Source organism: Lathamus discolor, chromosome 10 (assembly GCF_037157495.1).
Source record: "Lathamus discolor isolate bLatDis1 chromosome 10, bLatDis1.hap1, whole genome shotgun sequence".
NCBI classification, from domain to species: domain Eukaryota; kingdom Metazoa; phylum Chordata; class Aves; order Psittaciformes; family Psittacidae; genus Lathamus; species Lathamus discolor.
In genome coordinates, this window is record NC_088893.1 from 15274371 (window position 1) to 15294023 (window position 19653).

Below are 19653 nucleotides of genomic sequence, written 5' to 3' on the forward strand. Positions count from 1 at the left end.
ACAATAAAGTTGTTTATTGGGACAATTAATTGGCCGGAGGGGAGCTGGAGCTGCGGTTTGGGATGGAATCAGGCCTGCGATGGAGGCAGGACAGGGTGGCCCCAGGGGGACAGGGATGCCACGCAAGGTTTGGCTTTACTAGAAAGCAGGGTCAGCCCTGTCAGGGAGCTGTCACGGAGCTGGGGGAGATGCCAGCAGGGAAGTGGAGCCAAGCCATGGGCTTGGGGGAGGCTGGGAACTATCTCCCATTCTTTCCAAGGAACACCATGTCCTGGGAAAGGCTGATGTTATCAGGCTGCAAGTGCAGCCTTGGCTGGGGTGGGAGGGCTTCGGGTCAGGTGCATCACACACACACACAGGGAACCCATGGAGCTGCACGTCCTTCCATCAAGGGCAGCGTTTCCCAGTGCTTTAAACCTGCACTGCTATGGTGAGGCAGCTCAGCCCTGCCCCAGCATCGGTCCCCACGTGGGGCGTGTTCACCCAGGTCCAGGCAAAGCCCTGAGATGCTCAGCTGCTGCTTGGGGACTGACCAGAGCCCAGCACAATGCATCAACAGTCATCCTGGCTGCAGGGATGCTCCGATCCCCCCTCATGGATGTGGCCATGGGTGGTGACATGCGGCTCCTTGCCAAAACCGAGGGCTCGACCCTCCCCATCCATCCCCTTCCCAGCTCTCTGGGGCCTTGGGTCCACGGGGCTGCAGCTCTCGGCCAACACACGGCTTGCACCTCACTGCATCCTGCCCCCAACAGGGGCTGGTGTGAGCCTGGCTCTGTGCTGTGCTCCCACCCAGCTCACACTGCTGGCCCTGGGACAGCGCTGGGACAGAGCTGGGGGCTGCTGGGGGCTGCACTCCCTGCCCCACTCGTTCCCACCATGGGAACAGCAACACACTGCTAATTGTATCCCCTAATTGCCTGTGTGGGGCTTTGCTGGCTTTGCTGTGGTTAACAGGGACCTGGGGGCTGGAGGGAGCAGTGGTGGCACAGTGTGGCTGTGTCCCTTCCATGTGGCCCTGATCCCTGCAACATGCAGGGAAAGGCTGAGCCACTCCTGCCCTGTGTGATTCTGAAACCAACAGCATAAGAAACCCATTTCTCCAAGTCCCCTCTCCTTGAGTCCTGGTGCCAAAGGAGCCTCAATGGAGGTGGCGAATGGGGCAGGATTTAACGAGACACATTTGACGAGCCCCATCTCTGCCACTGAGCTTCAGCGAGACCCTTGGCACATCAGCATGGGAGAGCTGAGGGAGCGGGGGGCTGCAGCAAACCCATCTCAGCGCAGGACACTGTTCCAGCGTGCAGGATGCGGTCCCCCATCCCTCCCAGCAGGCCGCTGTGCGGGCTGACCTAGCTTGAACCTCCCTCCCTGGTTGTTTTTCCACCAGAGCCCGACTGGAGCCGGCCCCCGCCTGCTGCAGATGTTTGGCAGGAGCCCGGGGCAGGAGGCCAGCCCCTGGTCACTGTGCTGCCGCTGCCACCGGCCTCCCCGCTGCCCCCGAGCCACGGGATAGGGGTGCAGAGACCTTGTGCCAGGCTGCAGGGCTGCAGGGCCATGGTGGTGAGTACAGGGAATGCGAGGACCACAGACGGCTGCTGGGTTGCCCCAGAGCTGAGAGGAGCTTCTGCCTGCGGAGTGATGGAGATGGTGCCAGGGACGGCACTGAGGTGCTTGGGCAGCATCACCCGGCTGACAGCAGCGCTGCTTTGCAGCCCAGCATCAGGCCCAGGGCAACCTCCGAACTTTTGCTCTAGGTGTGCAGAAGCAGGCGAAAGCAAAACAAGCTTTGCTGGGCGAGAGGCCCAGCTCTCCCAGCACCAGGCTTCCTGCATGGAACCGGCTCCGCAGCTCATCCAGCCCTGGTCACCCTGCCCCAGTCCCTGTGCACCGCAGGCACTGCACGGTGCCCATCGCCCTTTGGAGTACGGCTTGGAGCGAGCTGCTCTAGTGGAAGGTGTCCCTGCTTGTGGCAGGGGATTGGAACTGGCTGAGCTTTAAGGTCCCTTCCAACTCCAGAAGCACAGTGAGAGCATCCTCTATCACCTCCTCCCGCTGGGGCCACCAGCATTCGCCTCCCACAGCGTCCCAGTGGATGCTGAATCACCCACACCGTGTAGTGCCTGCCTGCTGCAGCATCACCACTGCAGGACCTGCTTTTTCTGGGGGGAATAAGGCAGTTTTCCTCAGCAAACACTGCCTCCATGCTCCAGCACTGTTCAGGCACTGGATCCAGGGCCGCAGGGGGATTTGCTTATGTTGCTCAGTCTGGGAGGAAGAATTCCCAGTAGTACCTATCAGTCTAAATCCATAGCCCTATTCTGATCCTTTAAAAATGTCCTGGCTTCTCCCTCTCTCATTTTGCTCTGTGCAGTTGTTGTCATGGACAAACCCATCTTTCCAAGGCTTTGCAATGCCTTTCCTGGAAATGTTTGCCAAGAGCTTGATACTTCCCAGAAAACTCCTGCCAGGAAACCTCTCATCCCCCCGGCTGCTAACGACAAAAGGGCACAGAGAGGTGGCAAGAGCCACCGGGTATGGCTGCAGGGACAGAAGGGAGGTGCGTGCTTTTCCCTGGATGATTTGCTCCAAACCAGGCTTCCTCCTCAAACCACTCCAGTCTTTGTGGTTCCTTCCCTACTCCTTTCATAGCCAAGGAGCTCAGCTCCGGCTCCCGGTGCCAGACGCCGCTGGCTGTCCCCACTCCCGATGTGTCCCCAGGGAAGGGGCTCCAGGGTGGAACGTGGTGGGGAGGCAGAGCTGGGGCTTCTCCCTCCCAGCACAGCCATAATCTCCTGCAGCTGCCGCCGCGGCATCGAGCCAGCACGGGAGGGAGAGGGGGAACAACAGGAAAATAACTCCGGTTATTTGCCTTCAACTCTGCAACTTGAGAAGGGGAAGAGAGACAGAAACGTGTTTGTGGGACAGGCAAGGAATACGTGTCCGAGCCCTCCCTGCACAACCGCAGCCCGTGGCTCCTGTGTAGGCGCTTATGATCCCTGGGGGCTGCATCCCCATCCTGGGCTTCTTCCCCAGCTCCTGCTTCTCTGGGAATCGCCTGCCCCTCCAGCCCCAACACCTAAAGCAAAGCTGCTCAGATGAAGCCACACAGGGATGGAATGCAGAGTTTCTAACACCGCCGGATGGTTGCTTTTTCCAGCAGAGAAAATGGGATTTAACCAGTTCCCACCAGCATCACTGCAGCGTCTCCCCACAGCCCAGCCTGATTCACCTCATTATGAGTGACCTTTCTCGCCGTGAGTCACTGCGACGCCGTCTCAGCCCAAGGATGCAGGACTGCAGCCACGCGCCAGCGCCCGGGATGTGATGCTGGTCACCGAGCGGGACACGAGCAGCCCGACGCTGCCATCAGGCAATCCCTGGGGATCCTTCCCACTCTCTCTCTGATGGTTGCTGCCACTACCACAGCCAGGTTCAAGTTTGCATCCCCAGAGCATGGGGCTGCAAGCCACTGGGGTCAAAGGCTGGGCAAGAACCCCAGGGACCTTGGAGGCAATGCAGCGCAGGAGGTAGGCATGGGGACAGGTTCTGGAGAGGCTGTAAAGCACCTCAACTCCTGTGCACTGACACCATTGTCATGTGGCTAGCACTGCACAAGACCACCACATGTAGAATAAAGTCCATTTATTTCACAGCAAGGGGCAATGTAAGAGCTTACACGGTCCTTGCCACTGCCTGGCACAAACCCGTCTGCTTTGCCCTCCCAGACAGGAGCACAGACTCCCCCAGTGGGGTCAGCCACGCTGCGCGGAGCCCCTCACCATCAGCAGGGGCACAAAGCGCAGCCATTGTGTGGGCAGGATCTGCCCATGCTCCTCTGCCCCATGAGACCCAGGGGAACCGAGCACCCCACAGGGTTTTCCTACAGTTCCAGCAGGTATCTGATAGAGGAGAAGCTGGTGCCAGCTGCACGTCCGCTGCACAGCCAGGCTGGGCTCTGTCACCGATGCTTTTAGCTGAGTCTCCTAATGCACAGTCAGAAGCCAAATCCATCTTGCTGTGACCCTTCTTTCCCAACCACCCTGATGGCTGGGACTCCAAAGGAGAAATGGCTTTGCTTGGGCATTTCCACACCTTGCCTGGGAGGAAATGGGTCACCAGGGAAGGTGAGACCAGCCTTGCTGCCTCATGGGAGCGAGTCATTTCTAGCTGGACAGGTTCACAAACTCACACATCTCCTGGCTGGTGCCCAGGCCACCATCTCCTTGACAGTCCCCATGAGCTTGGTAGGTAAATAGAAGGCAGTGGAAGAGCCACGTACAGGGGCAGGCATTCGGATGCTGGCCGACCCTGGCTCCTGCCCATCTCTCCCCAGCTCTTGGCATGCCCCATTGGGCTCTGTGAGGTCTCCAGCACAGGATCCCATGGCTGTGGGCTGTCCCTCATCACCTCCACCTCACACGATGCCATTGCGCGTGGGGTGAGTCCGTACCCGGTAGATGATGACGGCGGTAGCCGGGCAGAGCACCAGGGCTGTCATGACAAGGATGGTAGCCAGGATGATCAGGACGATGACCCAGATGTCCAGGATGTGCTTGGGGAGGGCAGCAGGACCTGCAGGGTCAGGGAGGTCCATCCTGCAAGCGAGAGGTAGAGGGGTGATGGGGAAGCACCCTCCATCCCTCCCATAGGCAGAAACACCCCACCATTGCTCTGAGCACCCACTGCTCTCTGGGGAGACCCTTACAGCCACATCCAGCCTTGGCCCTGGGCTCCTTCAAGAGCAAAAGGCACCTTGGAGAAGGATTTACAGCGTGCTCCCAGGATTTGCAGCGTGCTCTGGTGCAGCTGGATAAAAGCCCAGGGAAAACTTCCCTGTTAATTGTTACCGTTGTTAAAGGAGCCGATAAAGCAAAGCCACAAACCAGGCATCCCGCTGGTCACTCGCGGATGGGGAAGCGGCCGGAGCAACGTGGCCGGAGCCCCCCCCCCCCTTCGGGGGACCCCCCCCCCCACATCCCCTCGTGCTGAGTCACGGAGTTAGTGGCTTCATTAGCAGCGGGGCTCGGGGATGAGGGGCCGGGGGTCACGACCGCGCTGAGCCCCCCGTCCAGCCCGCATCCCCCCCAGGCTCCGGCACAGTGGGGGGGAAGAGGAGAAGGAGGCAGCATCAGCACCGCCCGTCCTGCCCGTGCTCCCCTACCTGCGGCGCTGCCCTGGTCCGGGTCCGGGTCCGGGTCCGGGTCCGGGTCCGGGTCCGGGTCCGGGTCCGGCTGCGGCGAGAGGCGGCGGCAGCGGCAGGATCCCCGCCGGGAGAAGAAGCCTCCCCTTGGCCCCGCCCGACCCGGCCCGGCCAGCGAGGGGCGGCAGGGGAAGGGGGCCGGCGGGAGAGGAGAGGAGGGGAAGGGGAAGGAAGGGAGGGCGGATCTTCTGCCTGTGCCAGGATAAAGCCGGAGCACGCCCCAGCTCAGCATCCCCCAGCACGGGGTCCCAGCAGGAGGGGCCCTCCGGAGACAAACTCGAGGGTCTCGGGTGCCAGGGAAGCACCGTGGGGACATCTCGCAGCGTTACAAAGTGCTTTTCCCGTGCCCCGTCTTCCTGCCTCACCAACAGTGGGGCTCACATGCACCCGTCTGCCTTAGCCAGAGGGAATGGCCAAACCATAGGGAGAGCCTCCATAAACCCCCACAGAGAGGTGTGGGCAGTGCTCCCCAGGGCTTTGGGGCAGGGCTGATTTAGACACAGGCATAGAGGGCAGAGAGCATCTCTGGGAGACAACAGACCTCATCCCACTGGATGGGAATGGCGTTTCTGCTGCCCAGTGGAATATCACTGCTCCGCAAGTGATGCCAAAGGGCAGAACCAGCAGCAGCTATTCCCGGCTGGCCCCAGGATGCTCTGATTTTCCTGCTGGGATACAATCCCGGTGTCACCCACAGTGGGACCCACACACTGCACCCTTCACCCTGCCTTTCCCGGGGAAACCTGATGGATTCCTGGTGTCAGAAACCATTACCCTGTGCCCTCAGACACCCCTGGCCTCTGGGCATACAGCAACCACGAACCCTGGGAGCAGCCTCTTCCCAACAGCACACCCCCCTCCAGCTGCTGCTGTCGGATAAAAAGCGTGCAGGGCTTTATCATGAAGCGGCAGCGGATCCTCATGGGCAGGGGTTTCCTCTGGAGGTCATGGGCTGACACCGGGCACTGTGGAGGGTCAGGGTGGGGATGAGGAAGTGAAGCCGAAGTCCAGGCCATGCTGGATGCTTGGCAGCATGCTGAGGAGCAGAGCGGAGGCGGTCTGCAGCTGCAGGCTCTGCCCTGCGAACACAAAGCACAGCATCCATACTCCTCACACCTACCTGCTGGTCCCACTACACCGGGGTGTTCGGCTTTGTCGGGACCACAAAACTCAAGAGAAACCACCTCCGGAGTATGAGCAAGTCTGGTGCCTTGTGTGTTCAGAGGGTGCCTTGTGGGCAGTCAAAGAAGCAGGGGATCGGGTAGCACACACGAGAGCGTGCTACCACCTTAGAATCACAGAACCGACCGGGCTGGAAAAGACCTTTAAGATCAAGTCCAGTTCCACTGCCGAGGCCACCACTAACCCGTGGCACTGAGGGGCCCATCCACACGGTGTGTGAACACCGCCGGGTCGGGTGAATCATTCGGTGCCGGCAGCCCCGGCCCCGCTCCTCCAGCACTGACCGCGCTCGGCGGACCCCCTTTAGGACCCGGCGCACCCTCGCCCGCGGTGGCCGACAGGGCGCGCCGGGGTCGCGTGGGCGGGGTAGCGTGGTGACGTCAGGCGGTGACGTACGCGCAGCGGCGGCGGCCGCTCCGGTGCGAAGATGGCGTCGCTGCTGCAGTCGGAGCGGGTGCTGTACCTGGTGCGCGGCGAGAAGGAGCTGCGCGCCCCGCTGTCGCAGCTGTACTTCTGCCGGTACTGCCGCCAGCTCCGCTCCCTCGAGTGCGTCTCGCACGAGGTAACGGCGGACCGGCCGCGCCGCGCCGCACCGGGAGGCATGGGGCGGGACGAGGGAGGAACGTTGAGCTCTCTGCGCGCACCGGTTGGGTGCCTTTCCTGCTGCTCACTCGCGGTCTGCTTTGCTATTGGTTGGTAACGCGGGTGAGGGTGCCTGCATGCAGCGGGGGTGATTGGCCGTGGAGGAGTGAAGGGGCGGTGCCTTGTTTGGGATTGGCTCCACTCATCTGTCCGTCGACGGAGTACGGGCTGTGATTGGCTGAGAGGAGACTTCCCTCGCAAGACATGTGCCCCCCGCCGGTGTAGGGCCCGGCTGGGTGGGAGCGGCCCCTTCATGAGGCCCGGCCGGGGCAGCGGGGCCCCCCGTACCCCTCTGTGGGTCTCAACCAGGGCAGCGGGGCCCCCCGTACCCCTCTGTGGGTCTCAACCGGGGCAGCGGGGCCCCCCGTACCCCTCTGTGGGTCTCAGCGGGACCCCTTCCCACACAGACGGCCCCATCGCCCCCCAGCCCCGCGTAGGGCAGGGGCACCCACTGCCTCACACCCCGCCGTGGGGCCCGGCCTGAGGCGACCACCGGGCAGGGTCGGGAGCTTCCACCACGGAGCCCCGCTCCCGGGTTCGGGCCGCACGGAGGGAGCTGCTCTCGGCCGGGCCCCCGGGGCTTGCTGGATGTGGCTGCGTTCGCAGCGCTCCAACAAAGCCCATGCTCATGACAAAGCAGCGTGCTCGTTACCACAATGGTGCCAGGCTTAAGAGTGGTGCGAGTTTATCAACATCAGGACAAGCTTGTGCCCCGCAGCAGGGTTTCTGCTGTGAAGGGTTAGTTTTTGGCCAGGAATGGCTGGAGCCTGTAGGTGAGCATCAGGCTGGAGCAATGGTCTGGTGCATGGAGCATTGCTTTTGTGCAAGCCTTGAACCTAGGGCTGCTCCTGTGACTTCTCCCATTGCCATAATCAAATCAGTACAACTCGCTCTGCGGAAGCCTGTGTGAATTAAGAAATTACAGTAGATTTGAAAAGAGTGACTCTGCAACCCGGATCTCCGAGGAGATCTCTCTTTGGAAGTGATAAAGCCTCCAGGGAGTAGAAAAGAGATTTGTCACCAGGCTGCATCCGTCATGATTTTGCTATAGCGTGACCAATGTAGTCACTGTGCATTGCCATGTTCAATGAGTGGTTCATTTTCCTCATCAAGAAGGGGGCACCCTTCTTGTTAGTGTTGTTTTAACTGACAAAATTAGTTTGTGACAGCAGATACGAAGTGGGTTTTGGAATATGTGTGTATCTGACCAGTCGAACTACAAAGGTAGAATAAATGTAGATATAAATGGAAAAAAAATCACATTAAAACCTGTTGTTTCCTGTATGGAATTCTGGGCACTGCAGAAGGTCAACACCCAGTTGTCCTTTTCCCATTTACTAAATGGAATAGTTTATTCCATCCTGACTTAAGGAACATGACTTGCATTATTAAAGATTAAAATCTGGCTGAGATGGGTTACGATTTCAGATATCAAAAAGCGTCTCAAGTCCTTCCTGGCTTCCCCTGTCTGCTGGCAGTCACAAAGCTCTATTCAGTTATGTGGCAGAGTTTCAGGCTGCTGCCAGAATGCTGCTGCCTAGACAAATGTGTACCAGGAAGTGTGATGTGGCCCTCTCCTTTATCAGGTGGACTCTCACTACTGCCCCAGCTGCCTGGAAAACATGCCTTCAGCTGAAGCCAAGCTGAAAAAGAACAGGTAAGCTTGCTTTAGCTTTATTTTCATCAAGGTTTACTGTTTTAAACAGTTCCTTCTCCTGTTCTCATAACACATTTTAGTATCACCCAGTATTTTATGGAATCATAGAATGGTTTGGGTTGGAAGGGACCTTAAAGATCATCTGCTCTGAACCATTCCTGTTCCTTTTGATGGCTCTGTTGCCCTAATGCTGTTGCATAAGATGAGAAGTCTGTTGGTTTAATCTTGATTTGCTTGCTCAGATCATTTTCCTGACCCTTGCCAGAGCACTGTCTAATTGACCTTCCTCCTTACAGGTGTGCTAACTGCTTTGACTGCCCCTGCTGCATGCACACCCTTTCCACCCGGGCCACCAGCATTCCTGCTCCACTCCCTGATGACCCGGCCAAGACTACCATGAAGAAAGCCTATTACTTGGCCTGTGGATTTTGCCGCTGGACTTCCCGGGATGTTGGCATGGCTGATAAGTCTGTCGGTAAGTGACAGTGAAAGACGTGTGTTACATGATACATGCAGTATCTGTTTAGGTTTTGAGTCACAGTTGGAAATTCACAGGAAAACAGTTTGTTGCTGAAGTCTCCTCTGAAGAGCTGAGTTAATGGAACACACGACCCATTTCCACCCTTATGTTACCTGACTAGTGAGAAAGCTGTCAAAAAGGGGGCTTTTTAGTTGGTGCACTCTCCTCACAGCTGAGGTCTTGTTTATATACCTGCAGAGTCTTTGAAGCAACTCAGTCTGACAGCATAAACATCTAATTTATTTTCCATCACTTTTGTTCTCTTAAGCTTATTCCAGAGTTGCCAGTCAGTGTTTGTAGTTGGTTTTTCTTTCATGGCAGCACTGGAACAAGCTTTCATCTATTTCTTGGTGCATAAGATGTGCAGAAAATATCTGTCAGGCTCTAGAAACAGGGCTAGACCAAGTAGACCATGCAGATCCTCTGACTTCCAGTGTTGATGTGACTGAAGACTGGGAGCTGAAGATACAGAGACATGGGCAGCCAGTAATAAGAGACCATTCTTGTTAACTCATGTTCCTGCTGCTAAAGTGACTCCTAGGTGCTGCTCTCCCGAGTATCTCTCAAACAGCAGTTGTTTAAAAACACAGTATAAAAGCTGTGGAAGCTCCTTCAGCCCAAACATGCCTGTGAAAAGCTTTCAGAGGTGTATATTTGTGCAGTTGTGAACTTACAGAATTACAGTGGTAATTGTAACAGAATGGGGAATGTAATTTCATGAATAAAACTGAGGTAGTTGGGTATTAGATGTGATTTCTGTGTGGAGTCTGGGAATCTCCTGAGGACCTTGTTTTCTCTCTTTCTCTTGCAGCTAGTGGTGGCTGGCAGGAGCCAGAGAATCCTCACACACAGAGGGTGAGTGAGGGGAAGGCTAAGATGCATCAACTAGAAAGAGCTGTTAGAGGTGCCAGGCCACCTCAGTCACTTCTTCTGCATGTATATGATCCTTTAGATACCAGTTCCTAATCTGAATTCAGTAGAGGGAAGGCCTCTTAGAGGCTCTCTTGTGGATATTGCAGTATAAAATATGCTTTGCAGAAGACATAATTTCTAACAGTTGAAAACATCAGATCTAATAGTGCTGTTGAAACAACACCAATGAATGTGCTGCATATGTATGTGAAAAAAGCTCTTTTCCAATCAAGAGTGTGTCTAGGATCTGGAAAACAGGACTGCACCTTTGCTACCTTTCCCTGTCACCAGTTAGGGCTCTGCACTAAGAGTTATCAGCCTCAGATCACTCAGTTTTGCCCATATGACATTGCTCCATCCAGTCATGGCAAATGTGTGAGCAAAGTCTCAGTTGCTTGACTGCACAGTGGGAATTGGACACTGCTCTCTGACAGATGCCACTTCCAAAGAAGGGTCTGTTTGTCACCCACAGCATGGGTTAAGATACATTAGGACACACAGGCTTGTTTAATGTCTATCTTTCAAAATAGAGGACTAGGAACAGAGCAAAACAAGTAGCAGGAACCCCAGCCCAGCTTTTTCACAAGCAAATACTGCAGGTCATCTGGCATTTGTTCCCCTTTCACTGGGTTTCTTTTCTCTTTCATCCCTCCAGATTAACAAACTGGTTGAGTACTACCAGCAGTTGGCTCAGAAAGAGAAGATCGAGCGGGACCGGAAGAAGCTGGTGCGACGCCGAAACTACATGCCCCTGGCCTTCTCGGTGAGCTGGGAGCACTGTGCTCACGGAGCAGGACGAGTGATGCACAGCAGCCTCAGCATGGACAATTACATAGTTGGTAGAACAATAGGGCTGCTCAGTTCTTTGTAATTGAGAACAACGTAGAGAAAATGAGCTAGGGCACATGGGTATCTTTAAGGACAAGTAGGTTTACACCCATTATTTATTGTGTATTACACTGCCTCTCTCTAAAATAGTCTTCTCTGATAATGCAGAAGGGCTTACGCTTGCCATGTGAAGGAGTATGTTATCCAGCAGTGAAATGCAGTGCAACCATTGACAAATCCCAGTGGTAGCCCTTTCTCAGGACAGTTGCATACCGTAGCTGAGTAACCATTAGCTCAGGATTGTGTGGCACTTCTCTGCATGAAGTCTCAACTGAAGTTAACCTTAAGACTTGATTGTGGCTTGAATGACTTGTTTATTGTAACTTGCAGGTAACTGCTTACTTTGTTTAGCTGGGTGACTGCATATGCTTGCTACTTCTTAATTAACTGTGCTTGCTCTGTGCCCTTGCTTCTGTCTTATGGCTGCATTTTTTGTCTCCGTTGCTACCTGCTGCTATTTTGGGGGCTCTCCACAGCAACACACTATACACGTAGTGGTAAGTCTTTTCACGGTTTCTGCCGGTGTTAAAGCTCTCCTGGTACCTAGTGAAGGGGAGTGACAGATCTCACTCTTCACGCTGCCTCAGGGCCCCAGACTTGGATGTGCCTAGAGCATATGTACATGAAGGCTGACTCATTAGAGGGTCACATTGGTTACAAACCCAAATATCTATTGTTAGTTTACAAACAGGGAGTTCGGGTAAGTAATGTCCAGTTGAAGAGCAGTCCATCACAAAGCTTGGCTGGGACATAGCTGTCTGCCTGCTTGAGGCAAATGGTACTAACATTAATCTTCTGCTCTTTGAAAAAGCATGAGGGTAGGCTGATGCTCACACTTCTCATTTGGTGAGAATTCAGGTTTTCAGTCTTGCCCAAAAGGAAGATTTCTGCCTCCAAGCATTCTGCGTACAGTTCAGCTGTAGAAAACTGTGGAGTAGCTCAACAATTCCTGCCAATTGGCAGTGCTTGCTGAGAGGCACCTGTAGATAACATGGCTTGTAGGAGGCTGAACCTTCCAGCTGCTTCTAGTAGTGCTACAGAGCATTTCAGATGGATTCGTACCCATGTTGACCTTGTTCTTTTGGCACTTGAGCTCTTATTCTGGACTACTTGACATTCAGTACTTCAGAGACATCTGATGCATACTTCAGAGACATCTAACCTCTGAAGACTAGATCAAGGGAAAATGTGTCAGTGGTGCAGGCTGGTGATTTAAGGAAAGAGTAAAAGCTCTGTAAGAGGTGGCCACACGCATCTGTCTCTCCCCATCTGCAGTGCAGTGATAATTGTTTTCTCCTTACTAGCAGTTTGAACAGGAAAAAAAAGTATCTTGGGAAGCATTGAATACCTTTCCCTTTTTGCTTTCCTTTGCTTGTCTCCCTATGCTTGTCATGCAGGATGAGTTTGCAATAGGTCTTTCTGTGCTGGCAGGAAGCAGACCAGAAGCTGATAGTTCTTTTTTCCCTTGTAGGACAAATACGGCCTTGGAACCAGGCTGCAACGCCAGAGGCCTGGCGCACCCATCAGTGCCCTCGCTGGACTCTCGTGAGTCTCAGGGTTGGGGCTAGGTAGGAGGCATAGGGAGGGAGCAATAAAGCAAGTTCAGAAAGATGCTAACACATCAGCAGACAGCCATGAAAGGAGCGCTCTTTGGAGCAGTAGAGCTATGTCAAATCCTCTGTCCAGCAGCTCCAGATGATTTGCTTTCTCCTCAGAGAAACAAGTGACTGCTCACATCCTTGTGCAGTTACTGTTGTCTCACAGTCTCAGCTCTCGCTGCCTTCTGTGTTACAATGCAGTTGGTGGCTGTCAGAGCACACATGCTGTATTTTATGACCAAGTTGTCCCTCACTTTATTTCAGCCTGAAAGAAGGAGAGGACCAGAAGGAGATCAAGATTGAGCCAGCTGATGCAGTGGAAGAAGTGGAACCTCTTCCTGAGGATTACTACACAAGACCAATCAATCTGACAGAAGGTAACACCTTATAATTCTGTCACCTTAGTATTCTGCCATGTTGCATTGTATAACATGGGCAGTGCTTGGGAACTTGCCTGTAGGGTTCCTAATGGCTTGAGATTGTAGGAGTTTTTATGCTGGGATAGAAATGGTCGGAAATTTATGCCTTTTTAAATGGTAATTTTGAATGCAGCCTCAGCTTCATGCAGTATGTGGCAATCTGGGAGCCAAATACGTCAGGCCTTTTAACAGTTGTTTCCTTTACTTGCTGACCTTAATTTCTCTGCATGTGAAGTGTCAACTTTTGGATGGAGAAAAGAGCTGACATCCTTTTGCATATAATAGCAGGAAATAAGGAGTAGCTGAGCTGCTGGGGAGCTGGAACCAAACCTGACCTGTTACGTAACAATTGCGTATTGCTTTGACACAGCTAGGACCAGCTTGTGTACACTTGCCAGTTATTTAGCTCATGGTTACGCTCAGTTATTGGCTCATGATTTAATCAGCCAATACTGTAAATTGACCAGTGACACTTGGGAGTGAATGGGATGAAACAGCAGGTACAGGAAGCAAAGTGGACTTCCTGCTGAGGTGACTCTAAGTAGGACAGATGTTCTTGGTTGTCCTGCAGGCCTACAGAGTCCACCAGTATTAATTCATGAAAGGTTTATGGGAAGTGGTAGATCATCTTGGTCTCCTTTTCTCATGAGACCATCAGCATTGTGAGAGGATGATGATGGTAAAGAAGACAACTTTCATGATTCCCTACAGAGAGGAAAAGGCTGCCAGGTGGCTCACTGCCTCTTAGACACTGGGAACAGTGAGCAGTCTGTTTTGGGGGAGAAATCCATGGGAAATGTTGGCTGCTGGGAGTTCTTTGCCTTGGGAACTATGTAGTCACTAATTCTATGCCTGAGTCTGAGTTATGCAAACTCTTTGCTGAGGAGCTGTGTATTGTATTCATGCAGCACCCAGCCGTGAGGGTAACAAAGCAACAAAAACTCATTTGCCCTTGGCAGGGAAAGAACTTATTTTCCAGATGATTTCCAAATTCTGTTTCCATTCCAGCTGGGCTTTGAATAGAGATGAGGGTCCCTCATTTCTCCTGGGCTGACACTGGTCCTGTGTTAATGTACCCAGTCAGGGCAGTCCTTTATACAGCTCTTACCTTCCATCCGTTCACTGCTGGAAACAGTGATCCTTTCCAATGGCTTCCGGATTATTTGATGCAGGTGAAATTGAGTTTCTTAGAGATTGTAGCATGTCCACACAGTGTGTGTCACACTTGCTCTTAGGCCAGCACGTAGGTTCTAGCTCAGGTTTCAGTGACTGAGACATTGATTTGCCTGGCTTTGTTGTGCACTCAGTGACGACCCTGCGCCAACGCCTGCTGCAGCCTGACTTCCAGCCCATCTGCGCCTCCCAGCTCTACCCTCGTCACAAGCATCTCCTCATCAAACGCTCGCTGCGCTGTCGGGTGGGTAATTGAACACAAAGAAATGCCTTTTTTCCTGGCTCACGCAACTCGGCTTGTGGGAAATGTGTATTTCTTTTCAAAAGGAACTGCTCAGATGCTTCTGGTTGTTGAAAGTTCTCAACCAAATTCATGGTAACAGGACTGGGAGATGAGGGAGGTCGTCACGTCTCTGACGTGATGAAGATTGTGAAAGGAGGACAACATTGTGCAAAGATGCATAAAGACACAAAGTAGGTTTACACAAAGGTCTGTGTGCTCTGCCAGGGAATCGTAGAGGGCTGCCAGTACACTCAGGATTAAAATATTTCTGCTATTATTGAAGACAAAAGTCAGCAAACAACATATTAGTGAGAGAGAGTGCAGAGTACTGCAGATGTCCTTAGGGTGAAAGCAGAAAGGGGATATTTCAGAGAATAAAAGCAGAAAGCTGGGAAGTGAAGACAGACAAGAATTAAATTCAAGTTCTGCTGTTGGCTTTCTACTTGGTCTTTAAAGAGCTGCTTGCGTTCTCAGTGGTTTCACTGGATTTATCTGGTTCCCAGAGTATTAGAGCAATCTTCTTGTAAGTATTTAAGATGCAGAATGCTTTGCAAATGCAGAATATTTTCTCAGAAGTGAGTCATGTCAGGCTGAGCCTATATTTCAGTGAGTACCTTAGCAGGAAATCAGTCTTTGAGTTCTAACTCTTTGATTTTTTTTTTTTAATGGATTCTGGAGCATGTGTCAAAGGGCTTACAAGTACTTGTGCATTCCTCCTGCAGTCAGTGAGCATCCAAGTGTTCTTAAGCCAAATCCCATGTTTCTGACATTGCACAGATAGTGCTGGGTGTGACATTTTTGGAGCGTCTATAACTTGGCACAGCAATGGCTATATGTGTCCCAAGGTAGTTTTCATGTGTGTTGTGTTAGAGGCTGGTAATGTCCTGGCTAGTGGCAGTGTGTTTGCAGCTCTCATTCTTCAGTGCATGACTGCACACTGTCTTCTGGTGCTGACTAAAATCTCTTTGTCTCTGTAGAGTTGTGAACATAACCTGAGCAAACCAGAATTCAATCCAACATCTATCAAATTCAAGATCCAGCTGGTTGCTGTGTAAGTAAGATATGGGGACTAGGGAGAACAACTGCCTATCTGTGCTCAGTTAATGCCTTCTAGTTTCATTTTTGTTTCATTTACTCTTGAATTGACTTCTCATGGTTGTATCATCTCTTAGGGTGGTATCATCACCTCTTAAAATACATTTAGATTATCTGCTTCCCGATCTGCTAAAGAAAAGACATTGCATGCTGTGCCAGCGCCAGACAGCAGCAGGAATTTGTAGGATTTGGCTTATATGGCAAAAGGGCACTTCATTTTAGTTCTTAATATCAGCTAGGCTCTAACAGCATTGAATGAGTGAGATGGATGCATGTGAATACATCCCTCTACTTTGAGAAGCAAGTTATAGACAGCAACAGAGACCATCATGGTCATTTGCTTTGTTCTGTTTGTAGTAACTATATCCCTGAAGTGAGAATCATGTCCATTCCCAACCTGCGCTACATGAAGGTCAGTAGTTTTTCCATAAATGTTTTCGCTGGGAGGTGGGGATGTGGGATCTGTTTGGAAGATGACACGGTGTGACGGCTGTTCCCTGAGGGCTTCATTCACTCCATTTAGACAGTGAGCAGGGTTGAAGGGACTGGTCAGAATAATGCTGCTTATACTTATCACTGCAGTAGATCACTGCACAGTGTGACGTCTGGCATCACAGGCACACATCAATATCTGAAGAATAGAAAGTGTAGAGTTGAAACCTTGGCTACATTTCAAAGATGTGTATTTCTTACATTAAGAAAGAGTGCTGTGTGGCATTGGCACCTTTCTTACAGACGGGAGGTGTTTGCTATCCGTGCCTTGAGTGTATGTGATTTTTGAAGGTGTTGATCAGTCACAGAAGATGGGCGTGCTGACAGTGACTATGAACTTTAGAATATTTGCTTCTTGAACTGTGATTTCTGAATCTCCCCAGGAGAGCCAAGTCCTCTTGACTCTGACTAATCCAGTGGAGAACGTCACACATGTCACGCTGCTGGAGTGCGAGGAGGGGGACCCTGACAACATCAACAGCACTGCCAAGGTATTGTGCCCTCCTGCTGTGGGAGCCCAAGGCTTACCACTCCCATTTATTCTTCCCTGGATCACACTTTTCATAGGGCCTTCAGTCCCTTCTGGGCTGTGTTGCATTTTCCTCCTTGGAGCTTGAATGACTGTCACCAATCATTAGCTCATGAAAGTAGTTTGAAACTGCCTGCTCATTTTGATCCAGAACCTGAGGGAGAAATGCATGATTTTACTGGTAGAGTGGTAACCTCTGGAGCAGAGGAGAGCCGAGGAGGAATCGGTTTTCTGTTAACCCGTGGTAAAGAAGCCCGTGGAAGGGGAGGGCTCTCTCCTGCTCACACTGTAGGTGGTGCTCAGAGCTGAAAAGCTTCTCTTCATGTTCTGTATCAGGTGGCAGTTCCTCCCAAGGAGCTTATTCTGGCTGGCAAAGATGCTGCAGCAGAATATGATGAGCTGGCAGAGCCTCAAGACTTCCAGGATGACCCTGAGTGAGTGTTGTTTGTCCTGTGGGAATCCTGTTCCATAAAACTTGGTACTTAAACCAAGTAACTCACTCTCCTCTGAGAGATGTTTTGTTTGGGTTTTTTTCCAGGTTTCTGGGGGGGTTCAGAGATGTGGTGTGGACTATTTAGGAGACATTTGTTCCCTTTGAGGCAAAGTGTGCTGTTAGAGCACTTGTTATTGGTGGTGGCACTAATTCTCTCCTGGAATACTGTGTCTTATCCTCTTCCTTGCAAGCAGGGGGTTCACCATAGTAGTGAGAACTATGCGGTAGGGTGTGAGACAGTTGCCTTCAGCCTCCAAAATAGAATGTGTTCTGCAGCTTCTTACAGAGCAACTCGAGCTGTATGCTATGGCTCTTTCCTGGGGCAGAGCCACACACAGACCTCCCAGAGCCAAAGCAGGGTGTTCTGTTTGACACGTGTCAACAGAAAGGCAGATACTAATATTTGTGGGGCAGGAGGAGCCTGTGAAGTTAAGAAGCTAGAACCCAGGGCAGCTGTGCTAACAGGGCATATTTAGCCATAAACTAAGCATCTCTCTTGTATGTTGTCAGAATAAATCTCCCAGAACAATTGTGTGAGACCTTGGCTGAGCCAGCCTTCCATTGTGTTCTGCCTTGCAGCGTCATTGCCTTCAGAAAAGCCAACAAGGTCGGAGTTTTCATCAAGGTCACCCCACAGAAAGAAGAGGGTGAAGTGATCGTGAGTTTCAAGATGAAGCACGAGTTTAAAAACCTCGCTGCTCCCATCCGGCCCAGCGAGGAAGGTGATCACAGCTCTGAGGTCATCTGGCTCACCCACCACGTGGAGCTCAGCCTCGGACCGGTGCTCCCATAGGCGCTGCCACCCCCGCTGGCCGCAGGACGGGATCTCGCGTCACGGTGAAGAGAGCACCTGGTGGAATGTCCTGCGAGAGCTCCCTTGTGATGTGTGGTGTGTGCCACGGGCCCCACCAGGCTGCGAGGAGGTGGCTGAGGGTGCCGTGGTTTGGGATGGTTTGTTCTCTCTCTTCTTGTCCTAGTGCCCACTAACTACTGCTGTGCTTCCCCACGCCGCCACAGGCTAGTTTAACTTGCAGCACGTGTTTCAGCACAGAGAAGGATCTTGCTTTCTCCAGATTTGCACTACACCTGGCTGAATTTGGGTTTATTGATAGAAAAGAACCCATATTTCTGGTTTTTCTTCATGTCAGCCCACAAGCCCAATGTTCAATAGTGAACAACTTCCTTTTCACACAGTTAGGCCCTTCCCAAACAAACGTTTTAAGAGGTGGCTGTGTCTGCTGCATTACTGGCAAGTTACTGGCAGCAGCACGATGCTTTTGGTTTTCTCCTTCCTCATAGGATACCTCAGCTGTGGAGGACTGGGACATACCACCCAGCCTCTGGTGTATGTAGCTTGCTTAACCAAGGCAATAGATGCCTTTTCACAAAGGAAATAATCAGTTTGCCTTTAAACCCCAAATAGTGTGTACTGTAGAGTCTGTGGATCTGACTGGTAACTGAGCCTGCTGTTAGCTCGCCATGCTGCAAGTGGATGTGGCAGCATGATGTGCTGCGAGCTGGGAATTTGTTTTCTGCAGCTCCAGGCTGAGACTAGGATGCTCCAGAGAAAACAAGTGTTAACAGGGGTAGCAATCACAGTGCGAAACCTGGAGTGTTAAGGTTAGATCTGATGTACAGGGAACTACAGGGGCTGTTGGCTTATTTTCCAGTTAGGGTGTGTGGGAGGGAGGTGTAACAGACAGTTCCACATTAACCAGCAGACACTGTACCATCAGGTAATTTATCCAGGCTGCCATTTGGCTGTGGTCCCAGCTCAAATCAGCAATTAAGAGCAGCGTATCCAGGACACAAAATTACAGTAGCTGCATAGCTTGGTGCAAGTGGGTGCGATCGCTCTTCCTGCAGAGCATTCCCAGTTCCAACACACACCCTCTTAGACCTTCCTGATGGGTTTTGATGTACTGGGGGAGGCTTGAATGCTGCTGGCCTAGAGCTGCAGATCCTCTGCACGGCATGGCAGGGTGAAGCTTCCGGCTTTAGGTTTGGGGTGGTGCTGCACCCCAAAAACATCTCCCTTTGCACCAGAAGCCTGCCGCGGCACGCCGGGGCCTCACGTTTACAACCTCGCGTAGGATACGCACAGATGTACAGCATGAGTTTAACACTTGTAGTAGGTAGTTAATGTCTAGTGCTAGCGCCTGCTGTGGCTTTACCCACCCAGATACAGCACTTCTCCTTTGGCCACCACTTCTCTGCAATAGCCACTATGTTCGGGACATGATGCGGGGCTGTGCTGGTGCTTGCAGGCAGAGAACACTAACACGAGGAGCAATGTCTGTGCTGTTCCGTGAGCTCCGTGAGTTGTTCTCTCCCTTCCCTTAGGACTTCATAGGTGTCGGCGTGTCCCTGCTCCCCGGAGTATTCACCCCTTCCCCATAGGCGCCTATTGCCTTACTGCTTGACGTCGTGTAGTGACCTTCAATAAAGCAACGTGGCTCTCGGATCCTTTGCGCTGGTTTCTACATTGATTTAATACTAAAAAGTAGTTATTAAATAAATAACGGTTATTGAGGCTAAGCGCGCCCCCCACCCCAAATCGTCTCGTC

At 52.3% G+C, this 19653-nt stretch overlaps 2 protein-coding genes across 2 annotated transcripts; one reads left to right on the forward strand and one right to left on the reverse strand.

Moving 5' to 3' along the window:
• Positions 1–3630: 3630 nt before the first annotated feature.
• On the reverse strand, positions 3631–6760 carry SMIM3 (small integral membrane protein 3). The gene is made up of 2 exons (XM_065691074.1): positions 5165–6760; positions 3631–4598 (listed from the first exon to the last, which is right to left on the reverse strand). The coding sequence occupies exon 2, from the start codon at positions 4595–4597 to the stop codon at positions 4418–4420; it is 180 nt and encodes a 59-aa protein (XP_065547146.1). The 5' UTR covers position 4598; positions 5165–6760; the 3' UTR covers positions 3631–4417.
• A 29-nt stretch (positions 6761–6789) lies between these two features.
• DCTN4 (dynactin subunit 4) lies at positions 6790–17899 on the forward strand. Its single transcript, XM_065691072.1, has 13 exons — positions 6790–6947; positions 8614–8684; positions 8981–9159; positions 10016–10059; positions 10772–10879; positions 12476–12549; positions 12867–12979; positions 14329–14438; positions 15455–15528; positions 15930–15984; positions 16448–16555; positions 16930–17027; positions 17666–17899. The coding sequence occupies exons 1-13, from the start codon at positions 6813–6815 to the stop codon at positions 17877–17879; spliced, it is 1383 nt and encodes a 460-aa protein (XP_065547144.1). The 5' UTR covers positions 6790–6812; the 3' UTR covers positions 17880–17899.
• Positions 17900–19653: the final 1754 nt, after the last annotated feature.

Excerpts from the sequence above, each read along its gene's own strand:
- SMIM3 (XM_065691074.1), bottom strand. The coding sequence starts at position 4,597 with ATGGACCTCCCTGACCCTGCAGGTCCTGCTGCCCTCCCCAAGCACATC.
- DCTN4 (XM_065691072.1), top strand. The coding sequence starts at position 6,813 with ATGGCGTCGCTGCTGCAGTCGGAGCGGGTGCTGTACCTGGTGCGCGGC. Across the intron at positions 6,948-8,613 it reads TCGAGTGCGTCTCGCACGAG|GTGGACTCTCACTACTGCCC; the intron begins GTAACGGCGGAC and ends CTCCTTTATCAG. Across the intron at positions 17,028-17,665 it reads GACTTCCAGGATGACCCTGA|CGTCATTGCCTTCAGAAAAG; the intron begins GTGAGTGTTGTT and ends TCTGCCTTGCAG.